The following is a 27,793-nucleotide window of genomic DNA, read 5'->3' on the forward strand; positions in this document are numbered from 1 at the left end:
TGTCTGTAAAGTTGCAGGGTCGTTTGGCTCTTGCTGCCAGTTGTTGGTCATGGGTAATAGGTCGCGTCTAGGTCCGGTTAGCATGAGTGACCATGGAGACCGCTTCGTTGTGCAGTGAGGTGTGCTACGGTATTCCCTTAGAAATTGTTGTAAAGCCACTTCTGATTCGGTGCCCTCGGCCACCGCTATGCGCAATATTTTATTTGCAGTGCGCATAAATCGCTCAACCTCACCGTTGGCTTGTGACCATTGATGAGTGATTCTGTGATGTTTGATTCCTACTCGGCCTAGGAAGTCTCTGAATTCACTGCCTTGAAACGGGGGCCCGTTGTCGGTTTTGATGACATGTGGTAATCCGAATAGGGCAAACGATTTTTCTAGGACAGGTTGCAGGTTAGCAAAGGCAGTAGACGGAAGAACTTCAACTATGGGATATTTGGTATAGCTGTCAATGAGAACGGCCGTGACTCTCCCATCGGGGAAACTTCAGAAATCAAGGCTTACCCATGACCATGGCGACAGAGCTGGGTCATCAGTGATCACGGGTGCCGCGGCTTCGGCGTTGCTTGTAATCTGGCAGGCTCGGCAGTTACGTACGACGGTGTCCACGCTGTCTTCTAGATCAGGGAACCACACCTTTTCTCTCATTCTTGATTTCATCTTCCCGAAGCCTTGATGTCCTTCATGGGCAATTATTGTTGCTCGCTTTTGCAAGCACTGTGGTATGACAATGCGTCTGCCCCTCATTATGATTCCATTTTCCACGGAGCTGAGTTTGTTGCGAACTTTCCCAAATTTCCCTAAGCGAGTCTTGTCGGGCTCACTCCAACCTTGAATGTTTTTGAGAAGTCCTTCCCATGATCCGGCCCTCAGAGCGTCAGCTATTCGTTGTAAGACCGCGTCTTGGCCCATGTGTTCTTTTACTTCCTCTGTCGATAGTGCTCGTGGACACGACCATTGAGTGACCATGTTGACAAATTCTTCTGTTTTTGTTTCTTGATCGCTGTCTCCCTCAACCGCTGCTGCAGGGTGTCGAAACAAAAAGTCCGCCGGGTTCTTAGCGCCTGGTCGATACATTAGCTCCATTTGGTAATGCTGTAACTGAATTGCTCACCTTTCGATCCTGGGAGGTGGTTGTGGCCCTGTCCCCTTGAACAGCGGGACAAGAAGTTGATGGTCCGTTACTACCCTAAAAGGGTGCCCACTCACGTACAAATGAAAGTGGTTGCAGGCCCACTTGATGGCCAGAGCTTCTCGCTCTATTTGTGAGTACCGGGCCTCCGTCGCTGTAAGAGCTTTGCTTGAAAAAGCTAAAGAGACCCAAGTCCCCGGTTCGGTCTCCTGGGTGAGTAAAGCTCCAAGACCCACCGGACTGGCATCCACCAGTAGCTCTGTGGTGCGCGTGGTGTCAAAGTACGCCATGGTCGTGCTGTCTAGTAGAGCAGACTTCACTAGCTTGAACGCGTTGTCCTCTTCTGCGGTCCATTTCCAGGACGTTTCCTTCTTTGTGAGTTTTCGCAATGGTTCTGCATCGTTGCTAAGTTCGGGATAAAATTTCCGCAGTATGTGGCCATCCCGAGAAAACTTCTTACCTCCCGCACAAACAGGCAACAGCACTCAGTGCTCGTGGTGTCAGCCGGAAGCCAGGAGCGACCTCCAGCCCCTTTACTTATCCTCTCTGGCCACGCCTGGCCAGAGAGTGATACACAGTTGATGGGTGCTTCCGGATCATTTGTTATCGAGGGGCGAGCAACTAGACCGTTACAGGTGCCACGCCTAATCCCTAGGATTGCCAGCGGTACTAGTGATTTGCTCCTGAAAAACTCAGTCAATGTATTAAAAATAGAATGGGAATGGGTTTTAATTAAAAAAACTTTTTGGGAAAGATGAGTAAACGGCTTACGGGATGTGAATCGTAGAAATAGGAAGAACTGGGACTGCACACAACAATAACTAACTCAAATATAATTCAGGCAGTTTTCACTGTTTAGTGTTCGTTCAGCTGGGGAACCAGGTTCAATCTTGGCGTGGGCTCAGGTGAGCATCCTGTGATTTTGGAGTAGGGGGGATGGGGGTAGGGGGGTAAGGGATATAGGGGCTTGGGTTGGGGAGTTGGGGGAGGGGGATGTTTGATTCTGTTGGGGGCTTCATTGGCCGGGGGCGGGGGGACCGGGGGAAAAGAAAAGCAGACCTGAGTACTACCTGAGGAACGGTTGTATGTGAGCTTTAATGCGCATATCAGCTACTAGTGCTCTCCTGTCTAATGCCGCTTGACCTCCGGGGTGTGAGCTAAATGGCCGTTTTGTAAGGCTTTCTTTGGGAACCTGTATTATGCAAAGGAGGGCAGCTGGATTGATCTACCAACTGGTTGTACAACATATAGCTCTGCAATACAAATATATTTAAAAAAAAAAAAGGAAGAGTCACTCAAGGAAGCGATACAAATGAACGCACTCGGAGCGTCTAAGGATGTGGTCCGTCTGCATAAACGCCCGACGCTGGCGCTGGAAACCAGGGTTCGAGCCTCAAGGGCGCGTCTACATCCTGTGATTCTGGGCAAATTACTTAATTCCCCCGTGCCTGAATATGTAATGTAATGTAAATATCTTCGGGTCGAGTTCGCGCTATATAAAATATGCAACAACAAATAAAATTGGTAGAGAGTACAATGATTTACGGCATATACTAGTGATTAGAGTTATAACGTAACTAGTGCTCGTGTAAATTCCTCCAATACCTTCAGTCGAGTACCCGCTATATAAAATCTGCAACAACAAAAAAATCTATATAGCATGGCTTTCTAAGTGCTGGAAGCGGCAGCCATGCTCCGCATGGACCGGTCCAGGGAAGGGGCAGTCCAGGCCAGGCCCCTCGAGGGGAGGGCGGCGCCGCCGGTCCTCGTTTGGGGATGGGCGGGGTCACGTCTAGGTTGCCCGGCCTGTCCCTCCCACCCGTGTTTTTGCTTCTACGCGCTGACAGCCATGGAGGAGCCGGAGTCGGGGATCCCTCTCAGCCCCGAGCTGCGGGGAGACGACGCCACCCAGGGGGACCCCCGTCAGCCCAAGGTAGGTCGCGAGGGGGCGCTCTTGGGGTACCACTTGCAGCCAGACTAAGAGAAATAAAGTCATAACGGGGAATGGAGGCGGGGCGCGGGATTCCGGGGTGTAAAGCGGGGCGACCCTCGAGACCTGATACCCACACGGAGCACCAGCCCAGCTGAGGTGGGGGAGAAGCTCTTTAGATGACGTCAGGTTTGTCTTTAATAGATAATTAAGAAATCTGCCAAGTCCGGTGGTTGTAGCGGGCGGGATCAATTTTTTTTCTTCTAATTTTACACTAACATTTCCCATACTGAATGTTGCCTTGCCTACCGATTCGTTCCTACCCCCACTACACTCCTCATAGCTCCTATACGTTATTTTAAGCACTTCCACCTCTGGTCAAGTATTTTTTATTTCATTTATTTATTTTTGGAGTTTTATATAGCGCTGACCAGACCCGTGGGTATCGGAGCGCTTTACAACATAGTTTCAGGATAGACCAACATATTAGAATAGTCCTCAGCAAAGAAATTATGTAGTCCAAAGAGTGCTGAGGTTTCTAGAGGTAGAGTCCAGTGGTCGTCTTCTGGAGTGCTAGACCGAAGAAGTTCAGCGGTTCTAGAGTGTTGAGTCTTCGAGAGGTAGTGGTAGAGCCCCTCGTGACAAGTCTGTGTCACGAGGGGCAAATAACATTGCCATTGGAGGCCGTCAGGGTAGCTCAGTGGGCTGCGTGCCTGCTTGTAAGTCGTAGCTAAGTGGCCTTCTACTGACACAGTCAAGTCCAGCGTGTTCTTTCTGAGAGCTATAAAACGAGTGTCAGCGGCTGTCTGGGTGACACTTCTAGTCTGAGACCCGCCTAAAGCCAGCTGGGTTTCGGGTGTGTGCACTAGGTAAATAGACAGGATGTCTGTCCGTTATCTCACATCAGTTGTATCTGCACGCTTCGGTAATAAGCAAATGGCCTTAGACCCCTGACATGTTGTTTGCAGGCTTCATTTGAGAGAGGTGCCCGTATCTGAAAGGCTTTGGTTCCCCGGCTGCTGACCTAGGCATAGCTACCAAGTGGACACATGACAGGACACTCTGTGCTCTTCCTACTGCAGACAGTCGTGCTAAGCATGCCGGGATATTTTAGCAAATATAACAAAATAAAACGATTCATTTAGCAAAGTATTTCTATTTATCGTGAATCAGACCCCACCTGGGCACCAGGTCCTTTTACAGAGAAACTGGAGGTGAAATGGAGGGCAAGGACAAATAGGATACTGATTATCCATAAATTAATATATGTACAGACATATCAATAACATCTACAATAATGTACACCTATTGGGGTAAGTGAGAATGGTGAATAACACAATTTGTACAGGAGTACAGGATATTTACAAAAGGCACATACATTCTCTGATCATGTACAAGAATTGAAACCGTCGGCAGACGGCCATTAAGTGACGCTATAGAACTATGGGCCTCATTTATGAAAAGTGACGCATCGCGGCGTGAAAACAGCGATACGTCACTTTGAACTACGATCTCCCTGCGACACCAATGATGCGTCATATTTACAGTATGACGCATCATGTTGCAAGGAGTTACAGATACGGCAGTATTTCTGACGTATCTGTAGGTGCAAAAGTGACGCATTGCTGAAGTTTGTCACAAAAGTGACGCAACTCCAGCAATGTGTACTTTCACATGGGGCAAGCCCCATGTGAAAGGGCCTGCGTCAGTCTTACGCTTGCCATGAGGCAGGCGTTAGATTTTGACGCATTAGCGTCCAAGAAATGGCGCAGTGAAATCTTATAGATTTCATTGCAGCACTTCTATGACTCTTTCTTGCGACAAAACGCCCCCCTTGCCTACATTATACCTGGCGCAGGTATAATGTGGCACAGGGGGTTACAAAGTGACGCGTCTTCCTAGATGCGTCACTTTGTAAATGTGGTGCAACAAGGCACATTTTTTACTCCACTGGTGCGTCACTAAAAGTGACGCACCAGCGGCGTAAAAGTGACGCAAGGGCTCATAAATGAGCCCCTATGTATTTTTATTCTTTTTTAAAGTCCTACAATATGAATCTGCCCATAACACCTTCAGAATCGCTAGTCAATTTGCGGACTATTCCAGCCCCAGACTGCTGAGCGCTGTTGTCTAAATAACAAACATACTAGGTGTTGTTATTACACATAGGTCCTGTTGGCTCTTATGAATGCACACTCACCTGTCCCCATGACCTTGAAGTTGCTTGCTGAACCTCTCGGTCACTGAAAAACATACTCTCTTGAAGTATGAGAGGATTCCATTTTGATACCAGGTTTAGGAAAGTGTGAAGTTGTAGCTGTGTTGGTGCTGCCCTAAGGGTGCTGGAGACGGCCAAATAACGAGGAATAAAGCACCATCATGCTACAGATCCTGTTTTTTCGAATCTGGCCCAGAAACGCCCTTATGTTCCAGGATGTTGAACTTGCCAGACAAGTTTGCAGTTGGAGGTGGCTAGATACTGCCTTAGTAGTGCCCCCTTCCTTGTACAAGTTGCCTAATATTTTCTTGGCGAAAATCTCTTGGGTTTTCATCTAGTGTGTCCGAAAATGAACAGTAACCTCACCAGGCTCATTAGGAGCAGCACTTTCTAATACTGCTCTGTGCACAGGATCACCATTGAAGTAAAAACCCGTACAAGCATTTGCACAAACGCATATGAAAATCAAATCATATTGGTTGGGATTGAATATACTTGTTTCAGAAATATGTGTGGACAGAAAGTTGTCTTGCAAACGTGGACATTTACTTGATCTCTGTTCTGGATCTACAAGTCCTGTTAGCTACTCTTTTTTTTTTGGGAACTTTTCTGTTATCCTTTTCTGAATTGCATTTGTGTCTTCAGAGACAAGAGAGGCCTCGTTCTTCAACTAAAAGCTATATTTTAGAAGGCATTTCTTTCACTGAGCCAGTCTGCATAGGTTGGTTGGTGTGTAGCTAAGGGTGAACGGGCAATATCACACAAAGTGAGAAGTTCCTTGACCTCTGACACTTGCACCTTCCTTCTATATCTAGCTGCAGTGTCTTCTGATGATGCCCTGATCCCTCATTAGTCTAATTCCTCCTGGGTTCACGACTTTTCTTAACTCTTAGGGTAGCTGGGACTGATCTGGCATTTCGATGTCTGTTACCAGAAACATTGCACCACAATCCTTGGCTGGTATTGGGCTGTTTTGCTTCACCCAAAAGGACACATTTACTCCACTGGTTTGTTCTCTGGTACATCATTTTATCAGCTTATACTACATCCCAGTTCTCAACTATTAATTTCTAACTTTATACTTTCTAGCTTTAAAAGTTGTGTGTTGTTCCCTGTTTCTGGGTCAGTGTACTTCCTTTTCTACTTTCACCCTTGCCCCCCATTCTCTGGGGCTCCTTGCAGAGGTTGGAGAGTTTGATATTTGAATAGTACAGCCCACCCAAGTGTGAGGGCAGCAGGGTTCGCTGATGTGCTGAGTGAAGTCCACTGTATGGTTTGGAAAACTATTCCATGAGGTCTGTTGATTTTTCTGCCCTGCTTTGCATTTTTCCTTCGTCCTGCCTGTGGACTCTCTGCAAGCTCAATGTCGGTGACCCCCATTTTATTAATCATCAAAGAGAGAGGGAGGTAAAATGTAGCGAATACACTCTTAGTCCCCAAAATATATAGTTTAAACAACAAAAGAGTGTAGTTACTGTAACCACAACAGAGAGAGCATGGGGATAGAAATATAAATCTTTTGGATTTATATAGAAGGCCCTCACTCACCAACCTGGTTGGTGACATGCTTCATCATTGGGCCCCACCGGGAGAAGCCGAGTGCCTCCCTAGTGTGCTTCGACGCCAGAGTTACTGCGGAGCTGGTTTTTGTGATGTGACAAGTGAAGAGGTGATAGTGTTATTTAAATTAAAATGTCTAGATTGTGTCACAAAAAAGTTTTTATCAGGTGATCAATCAGACATATTAAAAACAGAATGTCGGAAGGGGGCCAAATAGATTGTTCGGCTACTTCCTCTTAGGTGAGGTCAGGTCAACATGTTTATGCCATTTATGGTGTAGTCAGTCAGTCAGAAATACTTTTATTTGATCTTGTTAAAAATCATAAAAGAGTGGAAGAAGTTCTATGATACAAACATGTTAAAAAAAAACAAAAATGCGTAATTAGATAAATTAATGAGGGGTAAAAAAAGTGCTAAAAAAAAAAATGAAAACACACTGCTGTCATGACCTGGATAATCATCCATAGATAATACATTAGATAAAACTTTCATATTAAAAGGAAATTTTGAACAGAGAGAGGCGGTACTGTACACCAGGGGCCCAGAAATTATGTTGGTGCAAGAGAAGAACAAGAGTCCAAGCGGTCTTAACTGGACCACTCCAGCTCATTCTTGTTTGTTGTCTAATTCTTTGGCTGCCATTTTCCAAAGCATAATGGCTTTGCAAGAAAGTTCAATGGAGTGGCCTCCAAGACATTGTATGACTGCCGCTCTGCATGTCCGTAGCTGATTTTTTATCAACAACTTGCAGAGGACCCTTTTCCGAATTTCTAGAAGTGTGGGGCAGATGCATAGAAGATGTAAGAGGCTCTCTTCTCCTTGTCCACACAGCCGGCATTCTTTTGTTAACCATACTTGTTTCCATTTTGGGGTTAGGTCCTTCGTGGGGAATGACCCCAACCGTAACATAGTAAGATAATGCTTTTTATGTTGTGAGAAGTGATCTAACAAGTATGGTTGTGGTTTGAGCAACTGATAAGAACTAATCACTGCCCAAGCGTGTTTTTTCTTTGAGAATGCAGTTTTGTCCATTAGCTGTGAAATTTGTTTGATTGCGCTGTTTACTGCCTTTTTGAAGCCAGAGAGGGAAGTATTTATGTGCCATGCCCCTTCGAGGTGTAAGTCCTTGAGTGAAACTTTTAGGACCGTGGCGATGGAATTATTTAGCCTCGCTTGCTTTTCGATTTCTTCCCAGCAGGAGTGGGCTAATGTGTTATCTTCTGCTTGCTTCATCCGCCAATAGTATTTGACGACCGCCCCTTGTCTGGCTGGTTTCTGGTTTTTTAGCCCGTATTCCAGTCGAATCTGGGCTTGAGAAATGTGCTGGGGAATTGAGAACAACCTCTTGAAAAAGCTTGATTGGGCTTGGTTAAGGGCGGCTGCATCTATTGTATGCATTATTTCTGACCCGTATGATATGGTTGGTATGAATTTGGCTGCGATTACCTTCAACACGTGCCCTGTTGAGCAGCCTTTTAATTTCCTGTTTAAAATTTTGAAGGCGTAGAGAAGTTGTTTTGCTTTCGTTCTCACTTGATTCAGCTGATGTTTAAAGTTAAGGTTTTGATCAAGATAAAACCCTATATATTTGTAAGATTCCACCTGGGTTATTGGTTTGTCACCCAGGTTCCAGATTAATTTGCCTTTTGACCCTATTTTGTGATGTTTTGAGAAGCACAGCACCTTTGTTTTCTTGAGATTAATTGTTAATTGGGATACAATGGTGTAGGCTCCTAGTTGGGTCATTGATCGTTGAAGGCCTATCGGTGTTTGTGATAGAAGGACGATATCATCTGCATTTATGGTGTAAATTTACCTGGCATTCGTCAGGACCAAAAGAACTAAACCTCGGCGGTATGGGCGTGCTAAGGCCCACCCTGACCAGAGGACGTGTGAGTGAAAAAGACGTGTAAAAAGTGCAAGTTGAAAAAAACCTTTTTTTCTTGGTTAGACTCCGAATTAGAGGAACCAGTTGCACTTGTAGTGTGATAGTCTCACACCATGGGTCTTGGAAGGGGGGTGATGGCGAAATTGGCACACCGCCCGCGTCACCAAGCACCCGCTTGGTACCTGCGTCAGACCCTATGGAACTGGACCTGAAAGGAAGAACACACAAAGTGACTCGGAATTGTAGTGTAGATGGCTTCTGCCTTCTCGTACCAGGATGTGAGGTGACTGGTGAAAGTAGGTTATAGTTTAGGGGTACAGCCTTTCTACCAGCACCATTGGTGAGGAGGCTGTCTATTGGCCTTATCCGGTAAAGTCCAGTCAGTCATATAATGGGAGTCCTGCCCTAACTTTTGGCACTTGGTGTGTATGTTTTGTGCATGTGAGTTCAGGGACGTGCATTGGCATCCATTTGGGATGCTGTGTCAGAGATGCACAATATGGGGGTTTTCCCCATAGGCTTGGTGTTTTTAGGTTTCGACTGCAAAAAGCTGCGCAAGCAGCTTTTGCGCAGGAGAAATCTTATGAGAACTGTAGTGTGGCTTTGGGTCGGCCCTCGTCATTCATTGGCTGGCTCCATAAATGGAGCCTAGCCATTGGACGAGGGGCCTGTCCATCAATGCCGGACCAGACACGGGGGCGTTCCCGAGATTCTTTTCCTTTTGCCGACGTCACGCGACGCCGGGAACGCCCCCGTGTCTGGTCCGGCCGGGCCGTGTTTGCTGTTCCCTCCTCCCTCCCGACGTCCGTGTCCTTTCCCGCCCCCCTCGTCCTCTCCCGCCCCCTCGTCCTCTCCCGCCCCCTCGTCCTCTCCCGCCCGCCCCCCTCGTCCTCTCCCGCCCCCTCGTCCTCTCCCGCCCGCCCCCCTCGTCCTCTCCCGCCCCCCCCGTGTCCTCACAAACAAATATTGGTATCCCGTCCCGCCCGCGGGTTTCTTCAGCCGGCCGGCCAATCCCAGCGCGGCCGGCCGGAAGTGCCCGCCCCCCCCGCCGCCCAGCGCGAGAAGAGGAGCCACGGCGAGCGCTGGAAGTCTGCGCTGCTCCCGGCCGGGTGACAGCAGACTGGGAGCCCAGAGAGGAACTCCCGCAGCACCCGGGTGAAGCGAGGCGGGACTGGCCTGCAGCGCTGCCACCCCGGCCGCCTCACTTGGAAGGAGGAAGAAGCGGGCGAGGGTGGGGGGCTAACCGGACAGGAGCGGAGGGCCGGCCAGCCGAGGAAGTCCAGGTGAGTGGTTCCTTTCCTGTCCCCCCTCCGCTACTGACGCTATAATTTCCTGATTTTGAACTGAGAGGGAAAGCAGGCAGCCTGCCACCCCGCGGGCTGCGGGGGCTGCCCCGCCTCGCAGGGCCTTGTGATCGATGTCGCTTTCATAACTTCCTCTGTATTAAAGTGAGGGTTCACCGGCAGGGCAGCGTCATCCATCACCCGCCTGAATGGAGTTTTGATTTGCCGAGAGCGCGCTCTGCGTTGCCCCCCCCTTCCCCTTCTGCCGATATTTTAATAATAGCGGGGCTTGGAAGAGAAAAAGCGCATGTTTAGCATCTAGAAGAATCAATCATCATGACTCTTACCCTCGTGAGTCAGGCGAGTGACTAACCGCTTTCTTCAGTCCGAAATGGTCTTGGCGATTGAACCGCTTTGTGAGAGGCTGAAGTGTCGAAGCATGTATATTAAGCCCAAACATATCCGTATGGATTTGTGGACATTACAACCCTCGTATGCCTATGGCTGACAGCCAGCACATGATAAAGCAGAAAAGGTTAAATTCAGTTTCATGATTTATCTTTATTGAGTGATTGGACATCAGTTGTAGTAGTCCGCCTAAGATATTGTTTAATTGCACTTATGAGTCATGCACCGTTCATGATATGCTTTATAGGTACTTTATTTTCCCCACATCGCCAAGGACTCGACCATCCCTCAGCACTGACACCGCAAGCTTTAATAACCACAGAGCTAAGGTTGAAAACAGTAGTGTCCGTCTGTCTGTGTGCCTGTAGTGTCCGTCTGTCTGTGTGCCTGTAGTGTCCGTCTGTCTGTGTGCCTGTAGTGTCCGTCTGTCTGTGTGCCTGTAGTGTCCGTCTGTCTGTGTGCCTGTAGTGTCCGTCTGTCTGTGTGCCTGTAGTGTCCGTCTGTCTGTGTGCCTGTAGTGTCCCGCTGTCTGTGCGCCTGCAGTGTCCATCTGTCTGATTGCAATGTCCGTCTATCTGTGTGCCTGCGGTGATCGGCTGTCTGCCTGCCTGCAGTGTCCGTGGTCCGTCTGTCTGTGTGTGTGCCTGCAGTGTCCGTCTGTCTGTGTGCGTGCAATGTCAGCCTGTCTGTGTGTCTGCAGTGTCCGAGGTCCGTCTGTCTGTCTGTGTGCCTCCAGTGTCCGTCTATCTGTGTGCCTGCAGTCTCTGTCTGTCTGTGTGCCTGCAGTGTCTAAGGTCCGTCTTTCTGTGTGCGTGCTGCAATGTCAGCCTGTCTGTTCGTTCCCCCAGCAAAAAAAAGTGAGCAACCACTGTCAAGGAAACCACAGTGTCATGGAGCAGCCCCTCTCCTATCTGTTCCTTCCTTCAACAAATCTCGCACAGGGTGAAACGCCGAAGATGCACCACTCCGTGCCAGCAGGAATAAGAGGACTTTGCAAACAGCAAAAAAAAAAATGGAGCACATTAAAACTTGGCTGCGCAGCCATGTAAGAGGCAGGGCATGTCTGCGCTTGTGCAAAGTAGTATATTATAACCAGCCACGTAAGAGGGCCGATCTGCGCTTGCGCAGAGTCCCCATCTCCAGACCTCACACGCGTCACCCAGCATCACAGGCACTGGTCACGCTCGAACCCGCGCCATCTTAAACCTTTGCACCTAGGATCTCCGTGCAAATCAGAGCGCTCCACAGCCCGGGGATGAAGTGCTGTGTAAATGTCACAGTGCAGTACATGGTATAGGCCAATTCTACTACAGTACCTGCTTCAGTGCACACTTGCACTGAGAACAACTGCTGTGCTGTGACAGCTGTGTGGGCGGATGGCTGTGAGAGCTGTGTGGGCTGTGAGAGCTGTGTGGGCTGTGAGAGCTGTGTGGGCTGTGAGGGCTGTGAGGGCTGTGAGAGCTGTGTGGGCTGTGAGAGCTGTGTGGGCTGTGAGAGCTGTGAGAGCTGTGTGGGCTGTGAGAGCTGTGAGAGCTGTGAGAGCTGTGTGGGCTGTGAGAGCTGTGTGGGCTGTGAGAGCTGTGTGGGCTGTGTGGGCTGTGTGGGCTGTGTGGGCTGTGTGGGCTGTGTGGGCTGTGTGGGCTGTGAGGGCTGTGAGGGCTGTCAGGGCTGTGAGGGCTGTGAGCTGTGTTGGGCTGAGAGCTGTGTTGGGCTGAGAGCTGTGAGGGCTGTGAGGGCTGAGAGGGCTGTGTGGGCTGTGTGGGCTGTGTGGGCTGTGTGGGCTGTGAGGGCTGAGAGAGCTGAGAGCTGTGTGGGCTGAGAGAGCTGAGAGCTGTGTTGGGCTGAGAGCTGTGTGGGCTGTGTTGGGCTGAGAGCTGTGTGGGCTGTGTTGGGCTGAGAGCTGTGTGGGCTGTGTTGGGCTGAGAGCTGTGTGGGCTGTGTTGGGCTGAGAGCTGTGTGGGCTGTGTCGGCTGTGGGCTGTGTGGGCTGAGAGAGCTGTGTGGGCTGTGAGAGCTGTTGGCAATATAAATAACAATGCCATTTATTTATAAGTAAAAAAAAAAGAAATGTCATGAGCAATGCCAATAACTCTAACTTTTCCAAAGGCGAAACCATTGCATTGTAAATGCTTGTTTCTTGCTGCTGTGAAGTTGCTAGGAAAAGAGAAAGCTGAACTGCCCAACGAGGAGAGGAGTAGCCTCTTGACTTGATGAAAGGCGTGTACTAGACCCAGTTGAATGAAGTTCTGCATGTAGGTGACTTAAGGCAAGTTGTTTTAGAGCCAGTGGGATCTGCGTAACCCAGGTTGGTAGACTTGCCAAGGAGTGAGCAAGGATCACCTGCAGTCAGGGAGCTGCAAAGATACCTTACAGGAGGATAACAGTGGTAAGTCTGCTCCGTCCCTGACCTTTACTGTGCCAATATCCACCCTTATCAGGCATGAGGTTTTCCTGTTTCACCCAGTTCTTGAGGTTTTTCTCCACAGGCCCTGGCTGAACCCCTGCATTCCGGATATGATTTAAGAGTACACCACCTTTAAACGTGTGGTTGGACCCTAACATGAAATCCCATTGGGGCTCGTCGTATCTGTGTGTTCAGTGGGTGCCTCAGTCCTGTAAGATAGTCAATCAACTGATATTCTTGGCAGCAACAGGACCATTTGCAAATGCAGCTTGTAAACTTTGTTACCCTGAGAGAGATCTTTCTTTCCCCTCTCGCCAGCTAAAAAACCTTGGAAAGACTGATCAACTAATTGAGTCTTCAACTCGTATTGTCATGAATTGCGTCCCTCAGGATACCATCTCACAGTCTCCTGGCTGGGTCTATAACTGGAGACTGAGAGGCTAAAGAACTGGTCTTGTCAACCTAACAGCATCTTTTGGATATGGACGGTGGATTTTTGTGATCATTTATTTCTGGATTTCTTTTGCTAGGAAATCCACTCTTGCATTCACAATATCATTGAGTTACTATGCTTTGCACAAAGACCACAAAACATAAGGCCAAAGGGCAGATCATGGACAAATTGATATGTGGTACCTCTCGGTGTGGTACCTCTTCCCTGTTGATTGATATTGATTGATTGATTAATAACCTTAGACTAAAATCCCTCTAACCATTGACTTTAGTGTAGCAAATCAATTCCAATGTTTGCCTGTTGGTTAACATTGCAGTAGGGCGCCGTGCTAGTTTTTTCTTTGTACCGCCTGGTGTTAAAATGTTACTGATAAATTTGGGGGTCACTTAGGAGCTCCATAGAGTGCTTGCATCTTTTTATTTTATTAATTTTTTGCTTGTATCACAGATTTAACCACCCTACTTTACCGAACTGTAAATATAGTCCCATCCATCATGGAAATTGCAGCACCGACAAGATGTTCAGTTTGTATTAGTTACTGTGTAGCACTATGTCTGAGTTTCAGCTTCATACCAGATTGCAGAATGATTAATGACTGCTGGACTTTTCTGGTCATGGCGAGTCAGCCAAATGTGAGAAACGTAGTGCCATAGTATTGATTTACCTGTACGCCAGTGGTGTGTGATATTAAACTCCTGGATTACAGCCCGCTAACCACTCACTACCCCGGGATCCCAGAAGAGGCTTCACATTGGCTTTGATAAGTGATGGAATTACGCGAGTTTCGAGACATTGAATACTACTCACAGCTAACAAAATTTACTGGAGGAGTCCTGTTTAGCTGTCTGATACACAGGTGTGATAAGAGACCGGTCATGAGGAATCTAAAGGTGATAACACTGAGGGAGATTTGCACACCTTGCCTGGCACAAGTGAAGATGACTGAAGGCTAACGATATGGTTTCCAAGTTACGGATGGGAGTGCTTCAGATGAGGATTTAGAGATAAGTGCGACCCGGCAGCGCCAGGGACTAGTCACAGTCCAACCCACCTACACAGAATCTTACACACATTACATTTGAGTTGGCATGTTTAATGCAGAAGTAGAGTCTGATGGGGAAGGCAGTGGTAGGGCTGGATTGTCCTGCCTACAGTGCGGCCAAATACATTTTCGAGTTATGTGACTGATAGAACGTAGTATGAACCTATGAATAATACAATATAAATATACATTAGCAAAACTGATTTGTCAAATCCAGCCAAATCCTATAAGAATAAAAAAACAATCTTAAGTATTACTCTGAGGTTCTTCTTTGAGACCCAGTTGCACAGAGAAAAATTGATGGTTGTTTGACATGGAGAAATGTGAAGGCCTATAAAGCATTGCATAGGATCTTGTTTTCTTTTCGTCTCTCGGAGAAGCATTGAAGCACCTTGTTGACTCTTGATTTGCAGAAGGAATTGACAATAGATGCTCATAAACGAACAGTGAAGTATACAAAAAAAAGTGATTAATGGAATGCTGGAATTAATCTCGGCAACTGGTATTTACTGAGGGCTGCATCCGAGTCCATCGTTATTTTGCACACCATGCCACCTCAATTTGGGCTCAGCCATATGCAAATCAGTCCTGACCCTACGCCAGTAGGAACAGTCTAGCTCTAACTGTCAGGCCTGTCTTCTCTGTACTGGAACACAAGCAGCCCAAGACATGTTTTACCCTGATTAGGGTTCATCAGTCGGGTATAGCTTGGTTCCAGTGGCATAGTGTGCATAGGGCCCATGTCTAGGCATACCCGTCACACAGAGGGTGTCTTAACTGATGTGTACAAATAAGTGATGGATGGAATGCTTGAATTAATCACCGCCACTGGTAGTTACTCAGGGCCGCATCCTAGTCAATCATTATTTTGCACACTATTCCTCCTCACTTTGGACCCAGCGAAATGCAAACAAGTTTTGACCCTACTCCAAAAGCAACAGTCCAGGTCAGGTCCTCGCTGAACTGGAACACAAGCAACACTAGACCTGTTCGCCTGACTTGGTTCCAGTGGCACAGTGTGCCGTGGGCTCATGTTTGGGCATACCCGTCCTACTTAAGGTGTTGCATTATACACTGTAGACAGTGAACAGGGTAGATCAGAAGGTGAAAAGTCAGTGTGGGACCAGGGCAGGTGGGGAGACATGTCTCCAACAGCATGTCCAGAATCCTGAAAATAACGTAAAAGACAGTCACAGGGCTTTCAAGGGGAGACTAATAACATGTTCTTCTGGCACAAGGCTAGTTCGAGCAAGGTGCTGGATTCTATTCCAAAGAGGGTGGGTGCTTTGGGTCTGACAAGAATGGTTACACTGAGGGAGATTCCTGCAGTAGATTGGATGGCCTTGGAATACAAGTGGTAAACATGGTGAGTAAGCAGGGGGGTGCGCTCTAATCATTAACAGCCTAAGGGTCCCATTAAGAGGCCTTATGCCATTCACAGTACCCGGCCTTCGCCAGGCCTCCCATTGTTCCATCTGTTCTCTTCTGCTGAATGATGGGGGCCCTGGGTCCCTGTAACCAGCCTGTTCTCATGGTCTGGAGAATGAGTAATGCTTCCCTTTGTAGCTCACTCCTTCCAATACACATGATGTTATTTATAATAACATCTCCACCTCTCAACTGACTCCTCCTTCGGGCATCTTTGTGCTCCTCTCCTTTGCACACTCCATTCATCAGGTGTTTAATCTCTTTCCTGATGCTGCCCTCTATGTTCCATACTTCCTCTCACAGAGCTTTTTTTCCCTCTCTTGGACAGTCTACATACCTTGGTCTGAATAATTATAATCCCTTTATTTCACCCAGTTATCTTGGATTTGTCTACATGTACTAACACCACCTATAGAACCCAATGTCTTTTCTTCTGCCCCCTATCTTTCGTACTTTTTTCTGGTGCAAGTGCATTGTTCTCACCTGTTCAGAGGGGGGTGCATGTACTTCTTGGCTTAGGAACATGAAATGTGGTGTTGGCAGTTCAGGTCAAGGGTGGACCAAAAACTGCCCCAAGCGTAAATACTGAAAGTTATCGAGGTGTGTCCAAGAGCCCCCATCCTTTTCCATTTGTCGAAATAAGACTCAAGCCAAATGGCTGGGTGCCACGCTCAGTGGGTTTATTGAACACCCTAGCCTTCATCATACAGAGGGGACCTGCCTGCAACAAGGGGATATTGTTAAAGCAGCTCATGGGGATGAGCGCCACAGCCTTCTGGATAGCATGGCAACACAAAACCCTCCTACCGCTAACTATTCTTAGAGCCACTAAATTTGCCGTGCAAATGGCTTATGGTCTCTCTTTTGGACACGTGGCACCTCTCCATTTCTGAACTGGCTGCCTTGGGAGGGGTCTTATGTAGGGTGCAATATGGTATGAAGCGAGGCATAACCCAAATCATGTGAGGTGATATCAAGTCAAACAACATTTGTAAGGAGCACCACCACGTGGATATCCAGGTGCCACATCCAGCAAAAGTTACATTTTCCCTGCCTGAACATTTTTCCAGCCTGAAGTTATTGAAGGCTAATTTGCATTGGCTCGCCCAGCCAGAGATTAGCCTTGTATATGTGTGAAAAAGGTGTGAAATGCCTCAGAGGAGCAAACAATAGGCTTACCTGAATGGACATTGATGACTTCTCTGAACTCCCCAGAAAATACAGGGTGGGGTCTGTGGGCATCCTTTTTGGCACTACAGTGTCATCTTGCTCGAGTGTCAAATCCTGGTTGATGGGTCTGCTGGGTTCACCTGGAAAATCTTTGACCACAATGAACCTGGTTGGAGCATCGACCCACGCACATTGCAGTCGGCATCAATTTGCACCTAGGCCACAGTCTACCACGGCCTTTGATTATCACTGGCACTTTGTGTGTTTTAGTGCTATTTCCAATTAAAACTTTAAAAATTCATATCCCCAGTTCCACTAGTTGGATTTTTGCCATTTTCGTCTCATTTAATTTACTAAATGTTACTCAATTTTTCCATTACAGGTTGGGATTTTTATTGTTTTGCATTGCGACTTTATTACTGTTTTGGTACTGCATAAACAATTTACAGAATGCCCTGTGTTAATTCTGTCTGCTCTGTGCCAGGTTCAGGTTAATTTAGTGACTTTAAATGTTCACACTGGCAAGGGTTGTGATTATTCCTTGAGGTGGGTAGTTATCCACCCCAAATAATAATCCAATTTCCTAAACTTACCATGTAGCAGACAGCAGTACAAGAGGCAGCTCTTAGGCATGCTTTGAGGTGCTTTCTGTCTTTTTTTGGAAGATTAGTGATGATCGAGACAGGAGTTCTGTAATATTGCAAATGGATCCCATACTCACTTTCACAGCAGACTCCCTCATTACCAACTTTCAAGCAGGACACCTAAAGCACCGCTTGTCCACAAGGGTGACGAGTTACTACTATTCATGCATTTTCCAACATTTTCTAAGATCCCAGCAGGATCCTCTTTGCCGCTATCCCAGAAGGGCCCATGCTCATGAAGATTACACTGAGTTCCTTTGCTGAAAAGTACTTTAGGAGAATCCAGCATTGGTGCCTTGGTTCAATCAATCAAGTAGCATTTGTATAGCCTGGCTAATCACCCCGGGGGTATCGAGGTGCTGCCTTTGTCCCACTGTCCCAGTTTGGTCCCTCTGCCTTGATTGTGTCAGCAAAGTTTCTTTGCCACGGTTTTACAATGAGAAGTTAGTTGCCCCAGTCCAACCTGGACCCTCAGCTGCTGCTACACAAGTGACATCCTTGCTCCAGGGGGGTCACCTCAGGTAACATCCCACGACACCAGTCCTGGAGTGCAGTAGATTTAAGTCATATTCGTGTTCTATTATCCCAATATTTGAGCTCAAAAGTTAACCTCCACTTTATATTGCAGTGCCCAGTTTCTCTATCTCCACAGATTATCTTATACAGTACCTCACTTTTGTGAGTCCTTGGGATTTGCTTCATACTAGTTCCACTGATGACATGTTTGGATTATTGCAGAAAGCACCATCGCTCCCACTCGGCAGGAAGGTCTGCTATGCTCTCGGCGGAGCTCCGTACCAGTTAACTGGGAATGCCATTGGCTTTTTTCTTCAGATCTTCCTTCTGGATGTGATACAGGTAAGCAGGGATGGGATCACGCGGTGGAAGAGATCTGTAATTCAAGAGCATCAACCCAAAATATCGCCCCCAATTCCACTATGGCAGGATGCCATATTCCTTTTCACGTTGTGTCCTTCTCTCACTCCACAATACTATCTTTAGCTGATATCTGCAAACTTCATCCCTCCTGCTACTCCATTTTAACTCCTAATATTTTACAAACTTTTATTTATTGTGGCCTCTTGTCTTGCTCTGCTGTTCCCTATTTTCTGTCATGACTCTGATCTCTATTTTAATTTTTTTCATTATTGCTTTGTGGCAGATATTATTTGGGGTGATACAAGGGATGAAGGCAAACACGTTCAAAGCTTCCACCAGCACTAAAGAGAGGTTGGTAGCAGTGAATGGGGACCTTGGTAGTCTTCCGTCGCCTAGAAGCAGTATAAATAGAGGATGTGCTTAACTGTTCCCTGCTACTTAGAAGAGAGCTGTAGATGTGTGTGGATGGCAGTGGACCGTACCTTAGATCATATGACTACACTTGTCCTGTCTTCTGTGCTTTTTTTTTTTTTTACAATCCCTGTCCGATACTTTCTCTAGATTACCTTGTTTTAGCCTGTCATGCACTAGGCTTGTAACTGCACCTCTCTCCTCACCTCACCTGTAGTACTCATCATCGCTCACCTAAATGTGTGGTTCTAATTCCACTTTATTCACAGATCTCAGCGTATTCTCCCCACCAAAGAAGCGCACACCTGGTCCTGCAGAACAACTGCATGGTTCATCTCGCACCTTGTTCTGCCTATCATTCATTGAACACGTGGCTCCAGTTGTCCACGCTCTCCCATCATGTTTGTTGTTCTGCTCATTTATAGTGCTTGAATAGCGTTCTCCATCTGACACCACTTACACTATCTCTCTCTTTCTCTCTCTTTCTCTCTCTTTCTCTCTCTTTCTCTCTCTCTCTTCTCTCTCTCTCTCTTTCTCTCAGCTCGCGCCCTTCCATGCCTCCATGATCCTCTTCCTTGGACGAGCCTGGGATGCCATCTCCGACCCAGCAATAGGCTTCCTAGTCAGCAGAAGTCCCCAGAGGAAGTGTGGTAAACTGATGCCCTGGTGAGTAACCACTGAGTCTCTTCGGACAGAGCAAGGGTGACTGTAGCTCTGACTAGGAGATGGCAAAGCCCGCTATTGGCCCTATGTCATTACTTCAACCTGTAATAATCATACACAGGGAACCAAGAGCTAGCCTTCTCTACTCTGTGATCTAGTAAATAGGCATACTCCTAGTCCCCCATGCCTCTGCTTCATCGACATAGGTGGTCACGTCTTTGAGAAATCAAGAAAATTGAAAACGGGTCTATCCCAGGGACCTGGAAAGCCCTGTGATAGATCTCTCATGATGTGAGAAACAGGAGTCGCTGGAAGGCAACTGATCACTGTGTGCTCCAGACCAGCTTCACTCCCGTCTCTCACATTGGGCGTGACTGGAAGGCATCAGACTGTTGTGTGAGGCCGCCGCCAGGTCGTGTTCGAAAGTGGAGATCCAGAAGGAAATCGGCACAAGTTAGATCCATGCAATGGTGGAAATTCTGCAAGTTATAAGTTCTGAGCTGAGGATTTCAAACTGGAGTTAGGTTTGAGTAGATAAGTCCATGACGTTCTTCAGGTGGTCACCCAGCTCCCCATCATGGGTACCTAAATCGATACCTGAGGAGTCACTGCTGTAGAGTTGTAGAAGGTTATCAGGGATCTGTATGCATTACAGTGTGACACTGCTGCTTGCAACACAGTTTGACGCTGAGGGAGCTGGTGACACCAGCTTTCGGCCTCTCTAAGTGTGTCCTTAGAAAATACGATGATGGTCTCTTGGGAGGAACAGTGATGGTGGTCTTGTGTTTATCTGTATTGAGAGAAAAGGTATGTAATTCTGTGATTTTTGTGCAGTACGGCAAAAACATCCTATTGTGTTTTTTCCAGATATATTACTTAGGAAAAAAAATATGATGGCTTTAAGGGGAGAATAGGGGGTGAAAGGTTGAACTGCTTCTGTGGTTGACTATGGAAGAGCAGTGGTCCAATCGAGGAGGCAAACACAGCAGCAAAAGATGATTCGATCACTTTGTACACAGTGTATGAGGAAACATGAATGTACACAGATGAGGGGAACATTTCTTAATTGCAACAAATGCTTCGAAAGTAAATAACGAGACACAACATATAATCACTTTAACATTTTCTTTAAATGTCAGTTGAAATTGGTAAAGAACATAGTAATTCATCACTGTTGTGCATACATACGTAAACATAGCAATAAAGTTCTACAGCTACCATTGAGTTCAAAGATGCAGAAAAGGTGCTCAAAGAAGGTGCTTGTGAGTGTGTAGATAAGAAGGAAAGAAAGGAATTATTTTGGTCAGATTATTTAGTCACATACGCCTGTCAAACTTCTAGATATGACATAAACTCCATCTTATCGTGGGCCCAGCTCTCAAATAACAATTGCCCAAATGTGGATTCTAAAATCTTTGACCTGGCTTGGTTAAAGGGGCGTCAACGTTATAGAAAACCCAGCACCCTGGCTAATTGTTCTTGTCTTCCTAAAGAAGATCAGGTTGGACCCTCGCACCAGGCCGGACATCCATAGTGTTCAGGATATGCTGAAGAACATTTCTCACTAGACTTCTCATCGCATTTCACATCTCGAAGTGCCTAACCTGCAGCAGAAAGTTGACCGTGAGAGAGGCCATCACTGTGCAGCATTTATTTGGAATCCACAACAATAAAATGAGATTTCAGAGGAAATAGTAAAGATCAATCTTTCTTTCTATCGGCTCCAGTTGACCACAGTTCATTTCTATAAAGTCTTTATGGGCTAATTACACCAAGGTATTTCAGGGAGGACACTCGATCTTGACATTCGATTGTCATCCAGTGTAATGAACATCTTTTTTTTACACTTAGAGTAGCTTAGAGCCTAATAAAGGGGGGAAGGAAGTAATAGAACTCTCGTACTGCAGCAAAATTAATAAAGGACATTTAAAGATGTAAGCAACCACGTTTTTAGACAGTTGAAATAACTGAGTAACAGTACCGTATAGTGCCCGATAAATTAAATAAAGTACCTTGAATTGAATATTATTATTATTATTATTATTTTGTACTTGTATAGCGCACTTATCACCCCTACAGGGGTCTGAAGGCGCTGTACGAATACCGCTGTGGAACCCTTCCTGGCTTTCCCTGTGAAGTGCCCACTCCTGGGCACCCCCATGGTGAAGCCAGGCATCCTAGCGTTGTTGGGGCCGTTGTGGAGATTAAGCAAGCTATTGCCCAGAGTTGGACAGTGGGACCCATGATTAGAGTAGGCACCGAGGCGAGAATTATCGAGTCCGCGAACATTTGAGCCCATGACCGTGATTTGGCACCAATGTAGCTTCTTAATAGGAGGAGTTGCTGGGTCAAATCTTAGTGCACCAATAAGCAGATGGGCATATGCATTTGATGACCTGCAATCTAGAGAGTACAGTTAAAGTACATTTAATCATTACTTAGTACTTGCCTTGTGTGAATCACTTTTCCAAGAGGTCCAATACTGGGCACTGGCTCTGCAGCTCAGGGCTTTTAAAGCACAGAATAGCTCCTGGTTCCTTCACTTGGATGGGAAGAGCACCCATTTCAAGCACTGATGTAAATCAGTATCAAGGCTAGTTCATTATCGCACTGACTGGGTGGAGATGTAAAGCGTAGAAGGCTACCTTTCATTTGGGACAATGTGGTGACCAGACTGTTCTGTGTGGTTTGCAGTCCGAGCAAGAGGCGAGGTTATACTGAGCTGCATCATGCATAGTTCTGCGGCAAGTGTTTTTCGTGGACTGCGTTATGTCATGTGAATGTGCTTTTTGGATGATTGTTGTGTCTCCTAACTCTAGCATAGAGTGTGTGATTGGTGTAGTGTCCTGAGGCCATTAATGTGTCCTGAGGCCATTAATGTACTCCATAGGCGAGTTAAATTGATAGGAACATGGTGTCCTGAATACAAGTGAACTTCAGGTGGCCAGTGTCACCTTTACCCTATTCCTGTAAAAAATGTTGTCACATTGCTCTGTGCAGAGAATCATCTAGGGCCATCTGTGATCTACAGGAAGAACAATGGGTTTCTTAGTTTCTCTGCCCTCTTCATGTACTCCCATCATTTTCTGCTTTGAAATTTGATGCTATTTGTTAATGTGGCTGTTTTTGTCCCCCACAGGATTGTTGTGTCTACTCCATTTGCTGTACTCTGTTATTTCTTCCTTTGGTTCTCACCCTCCAACTCTGCCTCCGTGACGCTCAAGTTTCTGTGGTTCCTGGCCATGTACTGCTTTTTCCAGACCTGCATGAGTGTGAGTACCTGCACATACTCTCAGCCCTGCATAAACGTGGGAGTGCCCTATGCTTGTAGTCCAACTTGCACAAGTGTGTGTGTGTGCCTACTCACAGGCCTGTATGATGTAGTAGTACGCTTGTGTACAATCCACGATTCTGTGCTCTGTACCTACTCTCAGATCTGCGCGAGTGTAGGAGTATTCTTTTCGCAAGCTTAAATTTGCATGGGTGTAGGTGTTTTATGCCTACTCTCAGACTTACATGGATGTAGAAGTGTGCTATGCATACTCCCAGACGTGTACAAGAGAAAGTGCCCTTTGGGCATACTCTGATCAGCAGGAGTGTTAGCCTGCCCTGTGAATGAGAACCACATGAGAATAAGTGCTCTTGGTACATAATTGAGTTTGCCTGAGTATGTGTTCTAAGGAAATACTTAGCATGAGTATAAGTGTCATGTGCATAGACTCCGATCAGCCTACCTATAAGTTCCATGTTCACATGCTTAGCCATGCCTTGGTGTGAATTTCCTACCATGTTCTCAGGCCCGCCTGATTGTAAGAGTGCTAGCTCCATGCCAACTCCCAGACCGCCATCTTGAATCTGAGAGTTCCTGGTGCAAGTACTCAGGTCAGCATGAGATGTAGAGCACCTAATTCACACAATTAGTCCCTCCTGAATGTAACAATGATACGTAAAGTGTTTGGGTGCTTTTTTTGCTCAAAATGCAGAGGTATAAAAATACACATTTTCACAGAGAACCGTGAAATATAGGAAATATTTCACAATTTCCTGTGAAATATTTCACCATTTCCTGTGAAATACTGGTTTTATCATTGTAATGATAACCCTAGACCATTCTGCAGCGCTTTATAAATGTCAGGGCCACTATAGTTATGTGGAAAAGTTATCTAAATTATGCTGCACGTTTTCTGGCAGCATTTTGTTTGATCTATTTGAGCTAGCAACAATATTTTTGTAAAATCTACAATTCAAGCAAATGACGTGACGACTATGCTAAATCCATAATTTTGTGGTAAATGCTGTAGCCACACAACTGCATAATTCCAATTCCCTTCACTATTGCCCATAGTTGTATTCATAATTTATTCATGAAATATAAGCTAGACATTCAAACTATTTATATAAATGTAACAGTGTCAGTCACCTGTAGTTATAGTAAGGTCAGAGTTTCCTTAGGAGGATCGTTATTTTGTTTTGCTAATAACTTGGATTCCCCTTGTCGAATCTGCATAAAGCTTTCCAAAAGTAAAGGTGATCCGCCGCCGCTCCTTCATGGAAAAGTTCTCACTTATTTGTCAAGCGGGGGCCAAGGAAAAAGGAGTGGGTTCCAAAACATTGATTTTCAATGTTAATTCTGGTGTCCGATACAAAAAAAAACAGCTGAACGGAACAAAGTAGGAATTGTACTCTGAAAGAGTGCTTTTGTGATGCGACGTAAATTCGCTTAGTTGTTTTTGAGAAATTAGAGTTTAAAGAGAGGCTTCTGTTAGGTATGAATGATTTAATGATAGATAGATATTGAAGTTATAGTTGGGTGTATATATATATATATATATATATATATATATATATATATATACACATACATATAATATAATATATATATTGTTGGGTATGCTAAGAATATATTACTTTGCATCAAAATAACTTAAACATTCACCGAAAAAGACAAAGGTTAAGGGGATGTTATAGTTAGGTGAAAATCTCTGTTAAAACATTCTGTTTTTAAATAACAAAACCACTGAAATGCACTAGTTATAATTAGCTCAAGTAACTATAACTTGTGCCCTAAAATAACTTTCGTCCCCATCATGGACAGTCTTGTCATTAATTATGTCATTTCAGATATTGCGGTCATGTTATCAGTGATGTCATAGAACATGTCATGAGTGATGTAATATGTGGGGTAATTAGCAGTGCATGGCGAGGGCGCGAGTTATAGTTTTTTGAGATACAATTTATGAGATATCTATTTTGGCCCCTGGTATCCCTACCCTGCCCACTTGTATTGTATTTAAAAAAAATCAGGACAGAAGGCTGTCCCTGAGTCCTGTAAAGGCCTCCACAGCATTTGCTTTTATCTTGCGTCTAGCCAGTCGGAGCGCTTTCCCCCATGGGACCCTTACTCTTGTGGGATGGAGGTAGCATAAGGGGAAAAAATGTCCCTCTGCCAATCAGAGCACTCTTATTTTCTGACGCTGTGCTTGTGGGACTCTTGCGAGAGTCCTGCAAACCCAACCATCCATATATACTGAACTAATTTCCACCAAATCACAAAAAGCATCCTTTCTAGAACAACATTTTGTTTTCTGCCAAATTTTGTGGAATTCCATTCAGTCATTTTGGCTGTAGCACATTCTAGAAATGTCTATGGAATTGAAATGGGAAATTTGCGTTTTAGGGCCCACCTCTTTTACTTGGATCCCGCTTGACGGGTCACCCCGAAACTTTCCAGGAAGGAACTAACTAAAATAGGGACACTTTGTTGGAAAGCTTATACACGTAGATCGGAATAAGTGTAAAAGTACTCTGTGTATAGACCCTTGTAAGAGGGTTCCTTGTGTATACTTAGTCAGCCCTCCCTGTGCACATACGTAGATCTGTATGTAGGTTCATATTATTCATTTGTCAACAGATATGAGGAGGCCGTGTGTTGTAGAATAGTGTAACATTACCAACTGTGAGTCCTGCACTCCGCTCCAGCAGTTCCCCTCGCTCCCAGCTGACAGTGGTTTGTGGTACAGTGCAGAAGCATTAGCCAGTGGTTGAGTTCCCAGCAGACTTGTGTCTCCACCTTGGGAGGAGGAGTTGAGATGGGGGTATACCCTGGTGCTAGAAGGGAATGAGACAGCAGTAGGCCCTGTGCTTACTAGAGCAGGGACGACCCATGATGCTGCCGTTATAACCCGCTGTAATTGCCTCCCCAGTGTTATCATGTGCCATACACGTCTCTGACCATGTTCCTGGGAGGAAGCCAGCAGGATCGTGACTCTGCCACCGCCTATAGTAAGTAACTGGGAAGGGTTCTCTGGAAGATGTTTTTAAAAAAATAATAATATATCTCTCTCTCTCTCTCTCTCTTTCTATATATATATATATATATATATATATATATATATATATATATATATATATATATATATATATATTTATATATATATATCTTTATTGTAATTTTCATACACTGACTTAAAGATGTTTACAAGACCACTATTCTAATGTACAGCATATCATCAGGTCTCAGTGCAAGACATACACGGCACACACTATACATGACTACCTTAATTCTACACTGTATCTATTTCCAGTATTAGATAATAGCCATCAGTGTCTCTATTTGATCTGCAGTCCATCTAAAACGATCTACATGTCTCTTTTTGCTCTATATTTATATTTACCCTTGGGGAGTCGCTGGTTCTGCCGTATAAAAGACAAACCCTTCAAGTGATATAAGATTTAAAGTAACTAAGCCTACAGAACAGTTTAATAATATTTTCATCCAGGGGGGCCTACAGTCCGTGTATGTCTGTAGGATCGAAGTATTCCAACTGGGGGTGGTTACATGCCTTTCAAATAATGTATTACATTGAACCTAGGGGCTTTATGCTTAATTATATTCTCCAAGCGGGTTAGTCCCAATATGGCGGCTTCGTTACCCAGGCAAGCACCACTGTCCACTCCTCTTAGTGAGTGTCATTAGGTAGGTTAATAGGCAGTAATAAATATACCCACATTACCAAAATGATAACATGCAGAACATATATAACAACTAATTTGTCACTTTCAGATATCGCCTGTTGTTGGCTTAACGCTGGGAGGCCCTTTTGGGTCGCCATGCGCTGTAGAAATCTTCCCAGATTGAATAGAATAAAATAGAATATTAGTTTCAAGTGGGAGCTCTCCATTCATATCCAAACCATGGCAAACACACAGCAGCCATTGCAAAATGCAGCCAAATGAGCAATTGCTGCTATATGAGGTGTTGCAGACTTTTCTCTTCATTTTGAGTGGATGATACCATATTATTCTTGCCCTTGTTATGGTATGAAACCAGGCACACAGGAACTGAAAGGGTTTGCTTCACCAATTTTTCACGCCAGGCTGGGCAGGGAGAAGAGCTCAGCCGACTGAAGCAATGATCCTGCTTTTAGCTAGCAGGAACACTACACTTGTTTTTTGTTGACGTCTTTTTAAATTGAAGAGGAGGAAAGCCATCAAACTGTCGCTTTTCCTATAAGCAGAAATCTTCATACACACGCATATGGCTCTGTTTGGCCCACTAAGACTCGCTGAGGATTTGTAAGAATAAATTTGAAGTTTAGATAATTTTCAGGTGGCTCTGTTGGCTTTAGGCAATGGTCTCCTGCACCTAATGCAGTTACGTATTACATTAAAAATGTTGAAACATCTTAAACTTAAACTGGCATTGCTTCTTTTTGAAGCTTCCGGCAGGCTTTCAATTCGGTAACTGCCCTGAGGGCAAAAATGTTTCTCACAGACTCACTTTGTCAATGTTGACATTGGATGAAGCCTGGGGACGGGAACAGTCAAGTAGTCAGAAGTGTGAGACGGGATATTGTGCCCAGTGTGTACTGAACCCCAATGGACTTTTTGCCAAGGAAAGTGTGTTATTTGTTGTCCTTTTAAGATGCAATGGCTAAAGGCGGCTGACACAAACACGCCTGTCGCTGAAGGGGGTTGACCATGCATATTGGAAACAATAGGTCTTTGGGATAGCTGCACTGTCAAGCAAGACCTAAAACATAGGGGTTTCCACATGTCAAACCCTGTTTCTTTTGATATGTGCTGGCAGTTGTTTAGGAAACTGCCATTCTATCTTTTAAACATTACTCTTGTGGGTGTGTAATGTCACACTTCTCCCCACAAGATTTCTGACATTTATAACACTGTCAAAGCCTTAAAAATAATGCAATTACGCAAAGGAAGAAAATGAAAAACTTTAAGAGTGGGTGAAATGCTATCATATTTCTTGGGGTCAGGCAG

The 27,793-nt window shown here is 45.6% G+C and overlaps 1 protein-coding gene across 3 annotated transcripts in view; it reads left to right on the forward strand.

Moving 5' to 3' along the window:
- The first annotated feature begins 2,884 nt into the window (after positions 1-2,884).
- LOC144768212 (sodium-dependent lysophosphatidylcholine symporter 1-B-like) overlaps positions 2,885-27,793 on the forward strand; it is a 122,355-nt gene continuing 97,446 nt past the window's right edge. Inside the window, exons 1-5 of one of the 3 annotated variants that reach the window (XM_078651704.1) lie at positions 2,885-3,065; positions 18,299-18,418; positions 19,392-19,516; positions 22,653-22,785; positions 25,717-25,795. In XM_078651704.1, coding sequence (XP_078507830.1) covers positions 2,982-3,065; positions 18,299-18,418; positions 19,392-19,516; positions 22,653-22,785; positions 25,717-25,795 — 541 coding nt within the window. In that variant the 5' untranslated portion in view covers positions 2,885-2,981. Of the gene's footprint in view, positions 3,066-18,298; positions 18,419-18,722; positions 18,791-19,391; positions 19,517-22,652; positions 22,786-25,716; positions 25,796-27,793 lie in introns of those variants that run through there. The other 2 variants (XM_078651701.1, XM_078651702.1) reach the window with 2 other exon arrangements.

The sequence above is a fragment of the Lissotriton helveticus genome, chromosome 7 (genome assembly GCF_964261635.1).
Source record: "Lissotriton helveticus chromosome 7, aLisHel1.1, whole genome shotgun sequence".
Classification (NCBI taxonomy): Eukaryota; Metazoa; Chordata; class Amphibia; order Caudata; family Salamandridae; genus Lissotriton; species Lissotriton helveticus.